At 42.7% G+C, this 13224-nt stretch overlaps 1 protein-coding gene across 1 annotated transcript in view; it reads left to right on the forward strand.

The window, feature by feature from the left end:
• Window positions 1-10898, forward strand: part of Anp32b (acidic nuclear phosphoprotein 32 family member B) — a 30020-nt gene extending 19122 nt beyond the window's left edge. Inside the window, exons 4-7 of the mRNA XM_004656951.2 lie at window positions 2256-2445; window positions 4760-4884; window positions 8811-8880; window positions 10447-10898. Of these exons, the coding sequence (XP_004657008.1) occupies window positions 2256-2445; window positions 4760-4884; window positions 8811-8880; window positions 10447-10514 (453 nt within the window). The 3' untranslated portion in view covers window positions 10515-10898. The remainder of the gene's footprint in view (window positions 1-2255; window positions 2446-4759; window positions 4885-8810; window positions 8881-10446) is intronic.
• Window positions 10899-13224: the final 2326 nt, after the last annotated feature.

Genomic DNA, 13224 nt, shown 5'->3' on the forward strand with positions numbered 1-13224 from the left:
TCCCAGTTGAGTAGGAAGATGGCTGTGAGTTTAAGGTCAGCCTGGGCAAGAAGAAATGAAGAAGAAAAGAAAATCCATATTATAGCAGGGTGTGGTGATGCATTCCTGTAATGCCAGCACCCAAGGGACTGAAGCAGGAGGATCACCTGTTTGAGGCAGCTTGAACTACACAGGCCCTTCCTTTCTTAAAAAAGAAGAAAGCAGCTAGTACTGTGCTAGTTATTCGATGGTGTTGCAGCATTTTCCCTCTATGGCAAGAAGCCATACTTGGGTTTCTGGAAGTGAAGAACCTGCCCAGTAGGAAACCTAATATGAACGTTAACCTGATACAGAAGCAGCTCTTCCTAGGAGTAGCAGGGCTAAGACTGCTTTCTTAAGACATCAAGGAGATGGCTTTATTAAGCAGATATCTGACCCCACAGACTTCAGTCATTGTACATTTTGTGTTGGGTTTTTCGAGGTAGGGTCTCATTCTAGCTTAGGCTGACCTGGAATTCACTAGTCTCAAGGTGGCCTCAAACTCACGGAGATCTACCTCTGCCTCCCAAGAACTGGGATTAAAGGCTTGCGCCACTGTGCCCACCACCATTTTGTGTTTTGAGGGATACAGCATTCGCCTACTGTGTGCTCTCTGGCTCTGTGTTTTGAGGGATTTATTTCTCTGAGAATAAAACCAGCGTGGGAGTCTCTTCCTGATTCGGGAGATAAAGATTCTTCTGTAGGGCTCAGCAGTCTTCCCTGTAAAGGCAGTGATAGTAGTAGATTCATGAGGTTTTTTCAGATAGTCAGTGTCACAGCTGCTCAACTCTATTCTTACAGTCTGAAAGGAGACTTGCACAGCCCATACGTGGCTGTGTTTCCATGCAGTTTCATTTTACCAAAACTGGTGGTGAGCCAGAATCGGCCAGTGGACTGGTGGTGTCAGCTGCTAGAGCACTAAGGCAATTTTCAAGATAATTTATGTATTTCCTCAGAATTATATAGATGCTGTAGGCCTGAAAGCAAGGATCTCTTGTCCTCATTTCCCAGGTCCTGCGAATGTGGAAGTAACTCCAAATAAAGCATCAAAGTCTTAAATGTCAACATTTATTAGAACTAATTTCACACACAGAGCCTATTGCTGGCGGTTTGGTTTTTTTTTTGGGGGGGGGGCAGAGGAGGGCAGATTGTAACCAAATATCAAACTTTACCTCAATTTGGAATTACTAATAATAATTATTTTAATCTCTTGTTGACAGTTTCCATAAGTATAGCTTTTAAAACTTTTTGTTGATGATAGTTCTCTTTTAAAAAGTATATAATAAAGTCACGTGCACTTGGCTTCCTGCCGCATTCTGGAAGGCACCCAGCCATGTACAACTGCACATTCGGTATGGCTTTCTACTGGTTGCTCACTGTCCTCCCTCCTTTGAGGGCCTGCTGTTGTGTCTGACATGCTTGTAATACTGCCTCTACCACCAGTCTCTTTGTTAATTCACCCCAAATTGAACTTTAACATACTCAGGATTAAAGTATGTATCCATTGATTGATAATGAGGCAATTGAAAGTCGTGAGTAAAATACATGGGGATTTCTTGTACCCACTTTGGCTAATCAGAAACCTTTTCTTGGACCTTTTCTTAACTGTTTTTAGATAGATGGTTCCAAACAAGAGATACTTCAAGGTATATGGAAAAAATCTAAAGTTGACTTCAAGTCTGATGATAGTCATTCATTCTTTTCCCCAGATCTTGCAAAGGAAGAAAGGATCATAATGGTTGACTTGATTTCTGAAATCTCAACTCTTGAGCCCTCTTCTTTTCCCTGTACTGTACTGACTCCTGTCCACACTACCACACCTCATGCTTTATCAACATTTCCATCCTGTAGTACTGCACATCTCCCCTGAGCATAGTGGAAAATAAAATGACAAAATGCCTTCAGATTAAGGGTGCATAATCTCTTTAGTGCTTCCCTAAATATGGGAAAAAAGAAAAAAGGTCTGGTTTAATAAGTCATTTCAGATTGAGACACAGATGCCGCCACAAGAAAACAGTTCTGTAGAGGAGTAGGTGCCGGAAGGCAGGGGCTAGGTCATATCTAGGAGCCTGATAGGAAGATGGCACAGAACTTGATAATGTTTTCCTGTGTACAAGACCGAGTGGGTAGCAGCTAAATGAATATGGAGCCTAGAAATTTATGCCACTTTTGGAGATAGGTTTGGTGGCTTAGGTTCCTTTGGCTTATGACTTGTGCTTTTTGGCTGTTTCCTTCAGAAAAAGTTGGATTGTCTGAAAAGCCTGGATCTGTTTAACTGTGAGGTCACTAACCTAAATGACTATCGAGAGAGTGTCTTCAAGCTCCTGCCCCAGCTGACCTACCTGGATGGCTATGACCGAGAGGACCAGGAAGCCCCTGATTCAGATGCAGAGGTGGATGGTGTGGATGAAGAGGAAGAGGACGAAGGTGAGTAACCTTCTGCTTTGTCAGGGTTCGGATTAATGCTACTGAAGTCTTGATGTTGAGGAAAATATTCTATATCTATGCTTGTAGACACTCCGTGAAATTTAAAAGTTGAATTTTGGAGCAATTTTAATAAACTCTTAGGACATTTAAACCTTAGAATGATGTAAAAATAAAACTTAGAACAAACCTAGAGATCAATAACTGCTCCATATTGAAATTCTTTAATGCATTTAAAGGACCTGTGGGTGTCTTAGGTGGCCATGTCTACTGTCCTTTCAAACTCAGCTATGCAGGAGGTGTTCCTTCACCCACAAGTTGCACAGCACTAAACTATCCTCTTGCTCGCTGAGCGACTGTTTTCTGATAGCAAAATCTGTTGTAGCTATATAATACTCAATAGCTTTCCTGCTTTTAACACATGGCTGCAGTTAGAAAATACACTGTGTCAGAGTCTGTTTATTTGCTATAAAAGAAATTAGTCATAATAGCTGGATGTGGTGGCATACACATCTCTAATCTTAGCACTCCAAAGACTGAGACAGGAAACTATTTCAAGTTAAAGGGCAGCCTAGGCACATAGCAAGCCTTTTCTCCTTCCCGTAAGAATCTGTCTCACAGATAACAATTAAACAAAATAGTTTTCAGGTATTGTGGAGTATAAGAAATGCAAGAAAGGGCTGGAGAGATGGCTTAGCCATTAAGTGCTTGCCTGTGAAGCCTAGAGACCCCGGTTCAAGGCTCAATTTCCCAGGATCCACATAAGCCAGATACACAAGGTGGCATATGCATCTGGAGTTTGTTTGCAGTGGCTGGCGGCCCTGACGTGCCCTTTCTCTCTACCTATCTGCCTCTTTCTCTGTCTGTTCCTCTCAAATAAATAAATAGTTTTTTTTAATAGTTTTTTGAGGTAGGGTCTTGCTCTAGCTCAGGCTGGCCTAGAATTCACTATGTAGTTTCAGGGTGGCTTCAAACTCACAGCGATCCTCTTACCTCTGCCTCCCAAGTGCTGGGATTGATTGTAGGTGTGCACCACCATGTCTAGCTTTGTTTTCATAATTTATTGATCAAAGTTTTTAAAATACATATTTTATTTTTATTTATTTTGAGAGAGAAAGGGGGTGAGGGAGAGAATGGGCATGCCAGGACCTTTAGCCACTGCAGATGAACTCCAGATGTATGTGTCACCGTGTGCTTCTGGCTTACATAGGTCCTGGAGAATTGAACTTGGGTCCTTTGGCTTTGCAGGCAAGTACCTTAATCACTAAGGCACATCCCTGGAGTTTTTGTTTTTGTTTGTTTTTCAAGGTAGGGTCTCACTCTAGCCCACGCTGACCTGGAATTCTCTATGTAGTTTCAGGGTGGCCTTGAACTCATGGCAATCCACATTACTTCTGGTTTCCAAGTGCTGGGATTAAAGGCCTATACCACCACGTCCAGCTTTGATGAAAGTTTTTTGCCTATTAGGTTTTTTGTTTTTAGTACAATGAGTTGAGCCGGGCGTGGTGGCCTTTAATCCCAGCACTTGTAGGCAGAGGTAGGAGGATCGCCGAGAGTTCGAGGCCACCCTGAGACTACATAGTTAATTCCCGGTATTTGAGTTGAACCAGGGGATCTGTACATGTATATATGCATGCCAAAGTTTCTTGTTGCTGTGAACAAATATCCATCCAGCCTTACATGGGTAACTGGTGGATTTAACCCAGGCTGGCAGGCTTTGCAAGTAAGTGCCTTTGACTTCTGGGCCATCTCCCCAAGCTATCCTTCTCCCCATTTTTTAAAGACTGGAAATTTGGCCAGGCGTGGTATCACATGCCTTTAATCTGAACACTTGGAGGCAGAGGTGGGAGGATCACCATAAATTCAAGGCCACCCTGAGACTAGAGTGAATTCCAGGTCAGCCTAGGCTAGAATGAGACCCTACCTTGGGGGAAAAAACTTAGAGAATTTCATGTATAAAAAATGATAGGAATTAAGTAAAAACAAACCCCCATATTCCCATCCCTCAGTTTAAGCACTTATTGGTCCTAGCTGGTTTTGTATCTGTCGCTTCGCTGCATGAGTTTGAAGCAAATCACAGACACTTTGTCATGTTCTCAGGAGTGGTAGTATATATCTAGCCACCAGACTTCAAGCCTCTTAATTTTAGGTTGTCCTATTAGATGAGGGGCTTGTAGAAAGAGGGCTGCATGCAAGTCTCCCCTGATGTCTGCAGCTGAGCATTTCTCCTGCCGCCCAGTACCTGGCTCCCATACACTGGTGCACCCTGTGAAGCATTAAGAGTATTCAGTGAATTCCATTTTTGGACTAATTTCAGAAGGGGAAGATGAAGATGATGATGAGGAAGAAGATGGTGAGGAGGAAGAGTTTGATGAAGATGATGATGAAGATGAAGACGAAGATGTAGAAGGAGAAGATGATGAAGATGAAGTCAGTGGTGAGGTCAGTGTCTGTTTTCTCTTGTTTATGTAAAGAAAGGTGGGGCTCAGAAGGAAAGAAAAGGCAGAGGCTTCCAGAACAGACCTAACACAAGGCTGAGGCTGATGACAATAGCTTTTGTCTTCACTTTTACTTTTTGTTTACGGAATGCTGCCTAGACATAGTACTTGTTCCTACAGGGTCAATTTTGCCTCTCAGATTCAGGAGGAAGGAATAGGAATACTCAGTAGTGTAAGAGGATGAAAATGCTGAGCCTCGTTTATGAATATCCACTAATACAGTAGAGAACTCCACAGGACAGGAGAGGACCAGCTCAGCTTTGCCCTATAAGAATGAGAATGTAACTGGACATTGGGGTGCATAGGTATAATCTAAGTACCTGGAAGTTCATAAGTTCAAGGCAAGCATAACCTAAATAGCAAGAGGTCTCCTAGGGAAAGAGAATGTGACTGTATGTGTGTATTTGTGTAAGAATGTAGTGGGATATATAATTCACCTAGTTGTTAAAGGCCCTAAGAGTACATCACATGCATACCGTTCTAAAAATTTCTATAGGAAGAAATCTTTGCTCAACCCTGCTTTGAAATTTGTGGCTTTAAAAGTAATTTTTTTTAATTTTTAAATTTTTATTAACATTTTCCATGATTATAAAAAAAGTAATAATAATAATTTTTTAGCCTGGCATGGTAGCTCACCCCTGAAGTCCCAGTAGTCAGGGCTCGGATGAGATCAATCCTGTGTCAATAAAAAATCAATAAGGAGCTGGCTGTGGTGGTGCATGCCTTTAATCCCAGCATTCGGGGAGTCAGAGGTAGGAGGATCACCATGAGTTCGAGGACACCCTGAGACTAGAGTGAATTCCAGGTCAGCCCGAGATACAGTGAGACCCTACCTCGAAAAAAGAAAAAAATAAATAAGGGCTGGAAAAATGGCTCAGTAGTTAAAGGTACTTGCTTGCAAAGTCTGATGGCCTGGGTTTGATTCTTCCTACTTAGTACCCACCTAAAGCCAGATGCACGAAGTGGTGCATGCCTCTTGAGTTTGTTTGCAGGGTTAGGAGGTCCTGGTATGCCCATATTCTAATTTCTTGAATTGTAACTGCTATGCTAATTAACACTTTTCTAGCAAATGCAGTTCTAAATAGTTTACATACATATAAATTTATTTGTAAGCAGAGAGAGAGAGAATTGGGTGTGCTAGGGCCTCTAGCCATGAGTACTAGGGAATCAAACATGCATCGGTGTGCATTGCAGGGAAATGCCTTCACTACTGAGCTGTCTCTCCAGCCCTGAATAGTCAATTTTTTAAGGAAAAAAAAAATTTTAGTTTAATATTTACTAAATTTTGAGTGTTGGTTGGTTGGTTTTGACAGTATTTCTGGCTGGCCTCTGTAGTGAGGATGACTGAATTTTTGACCCTCCTGTCTCTACCTCCCAAATACCGGGACTTTTTTTAAAAAATAATTTATTCATGGGGGGGCGGAGAATGAGCATGCAAGGGACACCAGCCACTGCAAGTGAACTCCAGATGAATGCGCCCTCTTGTGCATCTGGCTCACGTGGGTCCTGGAGAGTAGAACCGGGATCCTCTGGCTTTGTAGGCAAATGCCTTAACCACAAAACCATCTCTCCAGCCCTCAAATACTGGGACTTTTAAACTTTTTACTTACTTGAAAGAGAGAGGGAGAGGGAGAGAATGGTTGCACCAGGGCCCCCAGCCACTGCAAATGAACTCCAGAAGCATGCACCATCTTGTACATTTGGCTTATGTGGACCCTTGGGTTTCACAGCAAGTGCCTTAACCACTAAGCCATTTCTCCTGATTTTTTTCAACTTTGTTCATTTAATTATTTTGGTTTTTCAAGGTAGGGTCTCACTTTAGCCCAGGCTGACCTGGAGTTCACTTTATAGTCTCAGGGTGGCCTTGGACTCAACTGAGATCGTCCTACCTCAGCCTCCTGAGTGCTGGGATTAAAGGCATGAACTTAACCATGCCTGGCTAGAAAAATATTCCATTTATTTGGCTAGAGAGAGAATGGGCACACCAGGGGCTCTAGCCACTGCAAACGAACTCCAGATGCATGTACCAGCTATCTCTCCAGCTCAATTTTTATTTTCACTTGGGCAGTGGGGAATCAAACCTGAGTCCTTAGGCTTCATAGGCAAGAGCCGTAACTGCTAAGCTATCTCTCCAGCTCCTCAATTTTCATTTTCACATGGGCAGTGGGGCATCAAACCTGGGTCCTTAGTTAGGCTTCATAGGCAAGAGCCTTAACTGCTAAGCTATCTCTCCACCTCCTCAATTTTTATTTTTTAACTTTTGTGTATTTAACTTCTGAGACAAAAGTAGACTCATTGTGCGATTCTACTTCCTCTGCTGTGTAGTCTGGTCATGATGCCTGGCTTAAAAGAATTTTTTTCCTGTGGCACTAGAGATTGATCCAAGGGACTTATAAGCACTTCACCTCCTGGGCTACCTCCTCAGCTTCACTTTTTTTTTTTTTAAATTAAGCTCATTAAAAAATGTAGCATCTCTGTACATAGAGCAAAGTAGATAGAGATAACATGGTTCACTGCGTAGCTGAGGAGGACTAATCATTTATTTGTTGAGGTAGTGTCTCACTCTAGCTCAAGCTGACCTAGAATTCACTGTGCCATCTCAAGGTGACCTCAAACTCACAACCATCTTCCTACCTCTGCCTCCTGAGTGCTGGGATTAAAGGTGTGTGCCACCACACGCGGCTATTTTTTTATTTTTATTTTTATTGACAACTTCCATAATTGTAGACAATAACCCATGGTAATTTCCTCCCTCTCCGCACTTTCTCCTTTGCAACTCCACTTTCCACTATACCCCTTCTTCCCCCTCTCAATCAATCTCTTTTATTTTGATATGCTGTTTTCCTCCTATTATGATGGCCTCGTGTTGGTGGTGTCAGGTACTGTGAGGTCATGGATATGCAGGCCATTTTGTGTTTGGAGAAGCACATTGTAAGGAGTCTTGCCCTTCCTTTGGCTCTTTCCACCACCTCTTCCACAATGGATCCTGAGCCTTGGAAGGTGTGATAGAGATTTCAGTGCTGAGCACTCCTCTGTGATTTCTTCTCAGCACTATGGTGCCTTCTGAGTCATCCCAAAGTAATTGCCATCTGAAAAGAGAAGGTTCTCTAAGCAAAAGTGAGAGTGGCATTAATATGTGTGTACAAACATTAGGAGAAGTGCTTACTGGGCAATTTGAGCATGGTAGATACATTTAGTCAGACAGAAGCAGATATTATACCCCTATGGCTCATGACTACCCCTGTTGTAGGTTTTCAGTATCACGCATGTATTCCCTCCCATGGAGCAGGCCTCCAGTCCAAGTAAGATTGGTTGGTTTCCCCCGTAACAGACATGCCACTATTGCACATGTTGGCTCATTTGGCCTGGTTGGCCCAATTAAGGCTTCCAGTGTCCACTGTTGAGTATTCCACTGGTGATTTCTCTCTCTCCCATTGAACTGCATGTAGCATGGCTTTTTCCAGCTTTCTGTCAGCTATGGAGGTTTTCAGCTCAGCTCCAGCAGGATTTGTCAGTGGCCTTGTAGTCCAAGTATGTGGAATCTTCAGCAATAGGGTCTTACCATCTATCTATTCCTGGTGGGAACCAAAAGCCTCAGCAATGGTCTGTAATGTTTTGGGGGCATCAGGGATATCCTGGCCAAGAACTCACTCTCACTGGAAGGTATCCCATCCCTGGCACTGAAAATTTTCTAGTAACAATCTATGGCTTCTGGTTTCCATATGACTTATTCACAGAAGATGGCTTAACTTGTGATCCTCCACCCTCTACCTCCAGAGTGCTGGGCTTGCAGGCACGTGCTACTAAGCTCAGGTCTGTATTATTTTAGTTTGGCAGAATGTAATAATTGTAGACTGTTCTCTTACATAGGAAGAAGAATTTGGACATGATGGAGAAGTTGATGAAGATGAAGAAGATGAAGATGAGGATGAGGATGAAGGTGGGTCTGATGCATATACCTTGCTTCCCCTGAGTTAGAAATTAGATGAAAGTACTTATAATTTAGAGCTTTTTTGAGACCAGTCTTCCTCTGTTGCCCTAGCTGAGCCCTGGGATTAACAGGCATGAGTCATAATACCTGAATCTTTTTAGAATAAAATACACCTGAACCTGGCCCCTGTTGTCCTCCTGCATATTTACTGGCTGCACAGTTCCACCAATGCAGCTGTGGTATGTGCTGCTACTGTGGTGACTAACACTTGATGTCTCCTGATCAGTCTCATTTTAAAGGTTTTCATTTGGTTAGCTGCCAAGCATGAGATTTCTATATTGAGTTTTAATAAGGCTTAATTGATAATTGTGATTGAGCAGGTTTTGGTGGTGCATGCTTTTAATTGCAGCACTCAGGAGGCAGAGTTAGGAGAACTACTGTGAGTTCAAAGCCAGCTTAATGAATCCTCCCTGAAAGCACATGCTCCCTGCCTTGCTTGGGTCTGTGAATTCAGGTGTTGCTGTGTCTCCCACTTCTTCATACTGGTCAGCACCAGCTATCGCACGCTGGTCTAAACTTGCTGGATATTGAACTGACTAAGATTTGGTCACTGCCTTCAAGGAGCTTTCTGGAACATGAATTAATGTACATTTTATTAACCTCATTTAAGATCATGGATTTTAAGTAGTTGATTAAACAGTATTTTGTGTCTCAAATATCTCAAGGACATAGGAACCTAGGAAATCCCTGTGTGTGTATGTGTGTTCGAGGTAAGGTCTTGCTGTAGCCCATGCCGACCTGGAATTCACTAGGTATTCTCCGGGTGGCTTTGAACTCACAGTGATCCTCCTACCTCTGCCTCCTGACTGCTGGGATCAAAGCTGTGCACCACCAGGAACATTTCTCCATTTGTTTATATTTGAGATGTGTCACTATGTTGCCCAACTGACCTGAATCCCTAAACTCAAGGGACCCTCCTTCCAGAGCACTAGAAATTCTTTCTGTGGCTAATATTTTTATTTACTTATTTAAGAGAAAGAGAGGCACATAGAGAAAGAGGGAGAGAGAATGAGCGCACCAACGCCTCCAGTCACTGCAAGCAAACTTCAGCTGCATGCACTGCTTTTGCAACTGGCTTACATGTATCCTGGGGAATCAAACCTAGGTCCTTTGACTTTGCAGGCGAGTGCCTTAACTGCTAAGCCGTTTCTCCAGCCACTTTTCAGCTAATATTAATTAGGGAGTTAGACTATTAATGCTAAATACCTTATTGTGTTTAATTCTCAGAATGTCACAATTGCTTCCCTGTCTTGAGGTTTTGTGTTTTGTTTGCCTAGGGTCACTTGTGCACAAGTATGACTCAGAAACTCATGGGGTCACTCAAGTCTTGGCTATGCATTTTAGTAGATGCTAGATTGTTGATGCCGAAAAACTTAAGGAAAAAAAATGGATTAATGTAGTGAATGAATTGAGGTACTAATCTTCCAATCGCCAAAACGTTGTTGCCTTCATTAGCACTGTCCTCTGCAGAATGTCTTTTCAATGGTCTTAAAGTCAATTTTTGTTATTATGCAGAAGAGGAAGAGAGCGGGAAAGGCGAAAAGAGAAAGAGAGAAACAGATGATGAAGGAGAAGATGATTAAGACCCAAATGAACTGCAGAAACAGAACTGTTCAGTATTGGTTGGACTGCTCATGGATTTGGTAGCTGTTTAAAAAAAAAAAAAAAAGGTAGCTGTGATACAAACCCCAGGACACCCACCCACCCAAAGAGCCAAAGAATAGTTCCTGTGACATTCCACCTTCCTCCATTTAGTCCCTCTTGGTAATCCACCACCAAGCTTGGGGACCTCACCCCAACAAAAGTGTAAGCGTTGTTAGGTTTTTGTGTAAGACTCTTGCTGTAGCGTGGATAGCTGTGATTGGTGAGTCAACCGTCCGTGGCTGCCAGTTACACTGGGATTGTAACAACATTTTTACTTTCTGTACAACAACAAAAAGCTTTGTAAATAAAATCTTAACATTTTGGGTCTGTTTTTTCATGCTTTTTTTTCTTGTTTTGTTTTTTTACACATTAGGACATTTTATGTGACAACTGCCAAAAAAAAAATATTTTTTAAGACTTTAAGTGAAATAAACACATTACTCTTTGGTAAAGCCTAGTTGTATGCTTACATTTTTAAGTTGGGCTCTAGCTATAAGCTTGTGTTCAAAGACTGAAGAGCAGGATCTTGCTGCTGTTGTATAGGACTTCTGAGCATCTGATTCCCAGGTCCCTGAGTTTAAGCAGCTCCCCCAATAGAAAAGGTAATATATTTGGAATTGAAAAACTGGCTTGAGTCATAAGTTAAAGAAGGGCAGCATGGAGGGAAAGGCCTTAACCAGACTCCTGAGATCTGTGTTCTAATTATGGCTCTGCAATCATTTCCCGTGTGACCTGTGTTGACTTCTGGGTCTTCTCAGTCTAAATATGATAAGTGGAAATGCTCTCTATTCTTAAGGCTCTTAAAATGGGGTTGAGGGAAGGGGAAAGTGGTCTGCAGTCTGTCCAGTAGTTTGACCATTGAGTGTAAATAGATGTTTGACTGTATTGTTAATAATGCAGGTTTTTTTTGTACTGGAAAATTTGAGGGTTGGGGAAATTACATGCTTTAAAATTCAAGTCCTGGGCTGGAGAAAAGATGTAGCTATTAAAGTGCTTGCCTGCAAAGCCAAAGGACCCAGGTTTGATTCCCATGTAAACCAGATGCACAGGATGGCACATGTGTCTGGAGTTCATTTAAAGCAGGTGAAGGCCCTGGCATGCCCATTGTGTTTTTCTCTCTCAAATAATAATAACAAAAAATTGGTTTTGAGGTGTAGGGTCTTACTCTAGCTCAGGCTGACCTGGAATTCACTGTGTGATCTCAGGGTGGCCTTGAACTCATGGTGATCCTCTTACCTCCACCTCCCAAGTGCTGGGATTAAAGGCATGTGCTACTACACCCAACATAATTTTTTTTTAATTCAAGTCTTTGCAAAGCAAACAGTTGATTTCTGATTAAAGCTGTATGACTTTATCTTCCTCAACCATAAGATTTAGTTCCACTTCATAAGCCTTTAATGTTTGTTTTCGTATTGGCAACTTCCATGATTGTAGACAATAAACCATAACCCTCCCTCCTTTCCTCTTCACAACTTCATTCTCCATAACCGCCCCCCTCTCAGTCTCTTATTTTGATGCCTTTAGTATGGTTTTTTTTTTTTTTTTGAGTTGGGTCTCACTCTGGTCCAGGCTGACCTGGAATTTACTATGTAGTCTCAGGGTGGCCTCGAACTCACGGTGATTCTCCTACCTCTGCCTCCCAAGGGCTTGGATTAAAGGCATGCACCACCATGCCCAGCTCTTTAGTATGTTTTAAAGTGGTTTCTTTGCAAACTGGATGTCTTTAAAAGTTTTGTATGTAAAGCCAGGCATGGTAGTGCAGGCCTTTTAATTCCAGGCAGAGGTTGGGTCACTGTGCGTTCGAGACTACCCTGAGATTCCAGGTTAACTTGGGCTAGAGTGAGACCCTACCTTGAAAAATCAAAGAAAAAAGTTCTGCTTATCCAGGATGGTGGTGGGAATGGCTCAGTGAGTAAAGACACTTGATCCACAAGCTTGCTGATCATGGATTGCCAGCACTCAGCCTTGATTCGGGCATCTAATCCCAATATGCTTACCAAAATGGGAGGCTGAGCCAGGAGAGTCCCAGAACTCAGGGGCAGCTACTATGACCTTCCCAGCTGCCAAGAAGAGAGAACTTGCTTTAAACTTTCCAGTGTCTACCTTAGGATATGGCATGTTCATTACAGCTGGACAAAAAAGAGGTACTTATAGATCCCTGAACTGCTCATCAGTAAGTAAGTAAGTAATCAGTAAGTAAGAAAAGACACCAGCATGTGAGGGATGCTCTCTAGAGCTGAGCAACAAGGGGTCCAGGCCTCTTTTCCAGGGGAAATTTCTCGAGATGATTTAAGCTGGGTAACAAGTATGAAGTAGGGTTTAGAAATAAGGAGAGAGCTGGGTGTGGTGGCACATGCCTTTAATCCCAGCACTTGGGAGGCAGAGGTAGGAGGATCACCATGAGTTCGAGGCCACCCTGAGACTACATAGTGAATTCCAGATCAGCCTGGGCTACAGTGAGACCCTGCCTTAAAGAAGCTCAAAACGGCTGGAGAGATGGCTTGGTGGTTGGGCGCTTGCCTGTGAAGCCTAAGGACCCCAGTTCGAGGCTCAATTTCCCAGATGCACAAGAGGGCACACACATCTGGAGTTCATTTGCAGTGGCTGAAAGCCCTGGTGTGCCTATTCTATCTCTTTGCCTCCTCTCTC

The sequence above is a fragment of the Jaculus jaculus genome, chromosome 1 (assembly GCF_020740685.1).
Source record: "Jaculus jaculus isolate mJacJac1 chromosome 1, mJacJac1.mat.Y.cur, whole genome shotgun sequence".
In the NCBI taxonomy this organism is placed as follows: domain Eukaryota; kingdom Metazoa; phylum Chordata; class Mammalia; order Rodentia; family Dipodidae; genus Jaculus; species Jaculus jaculus.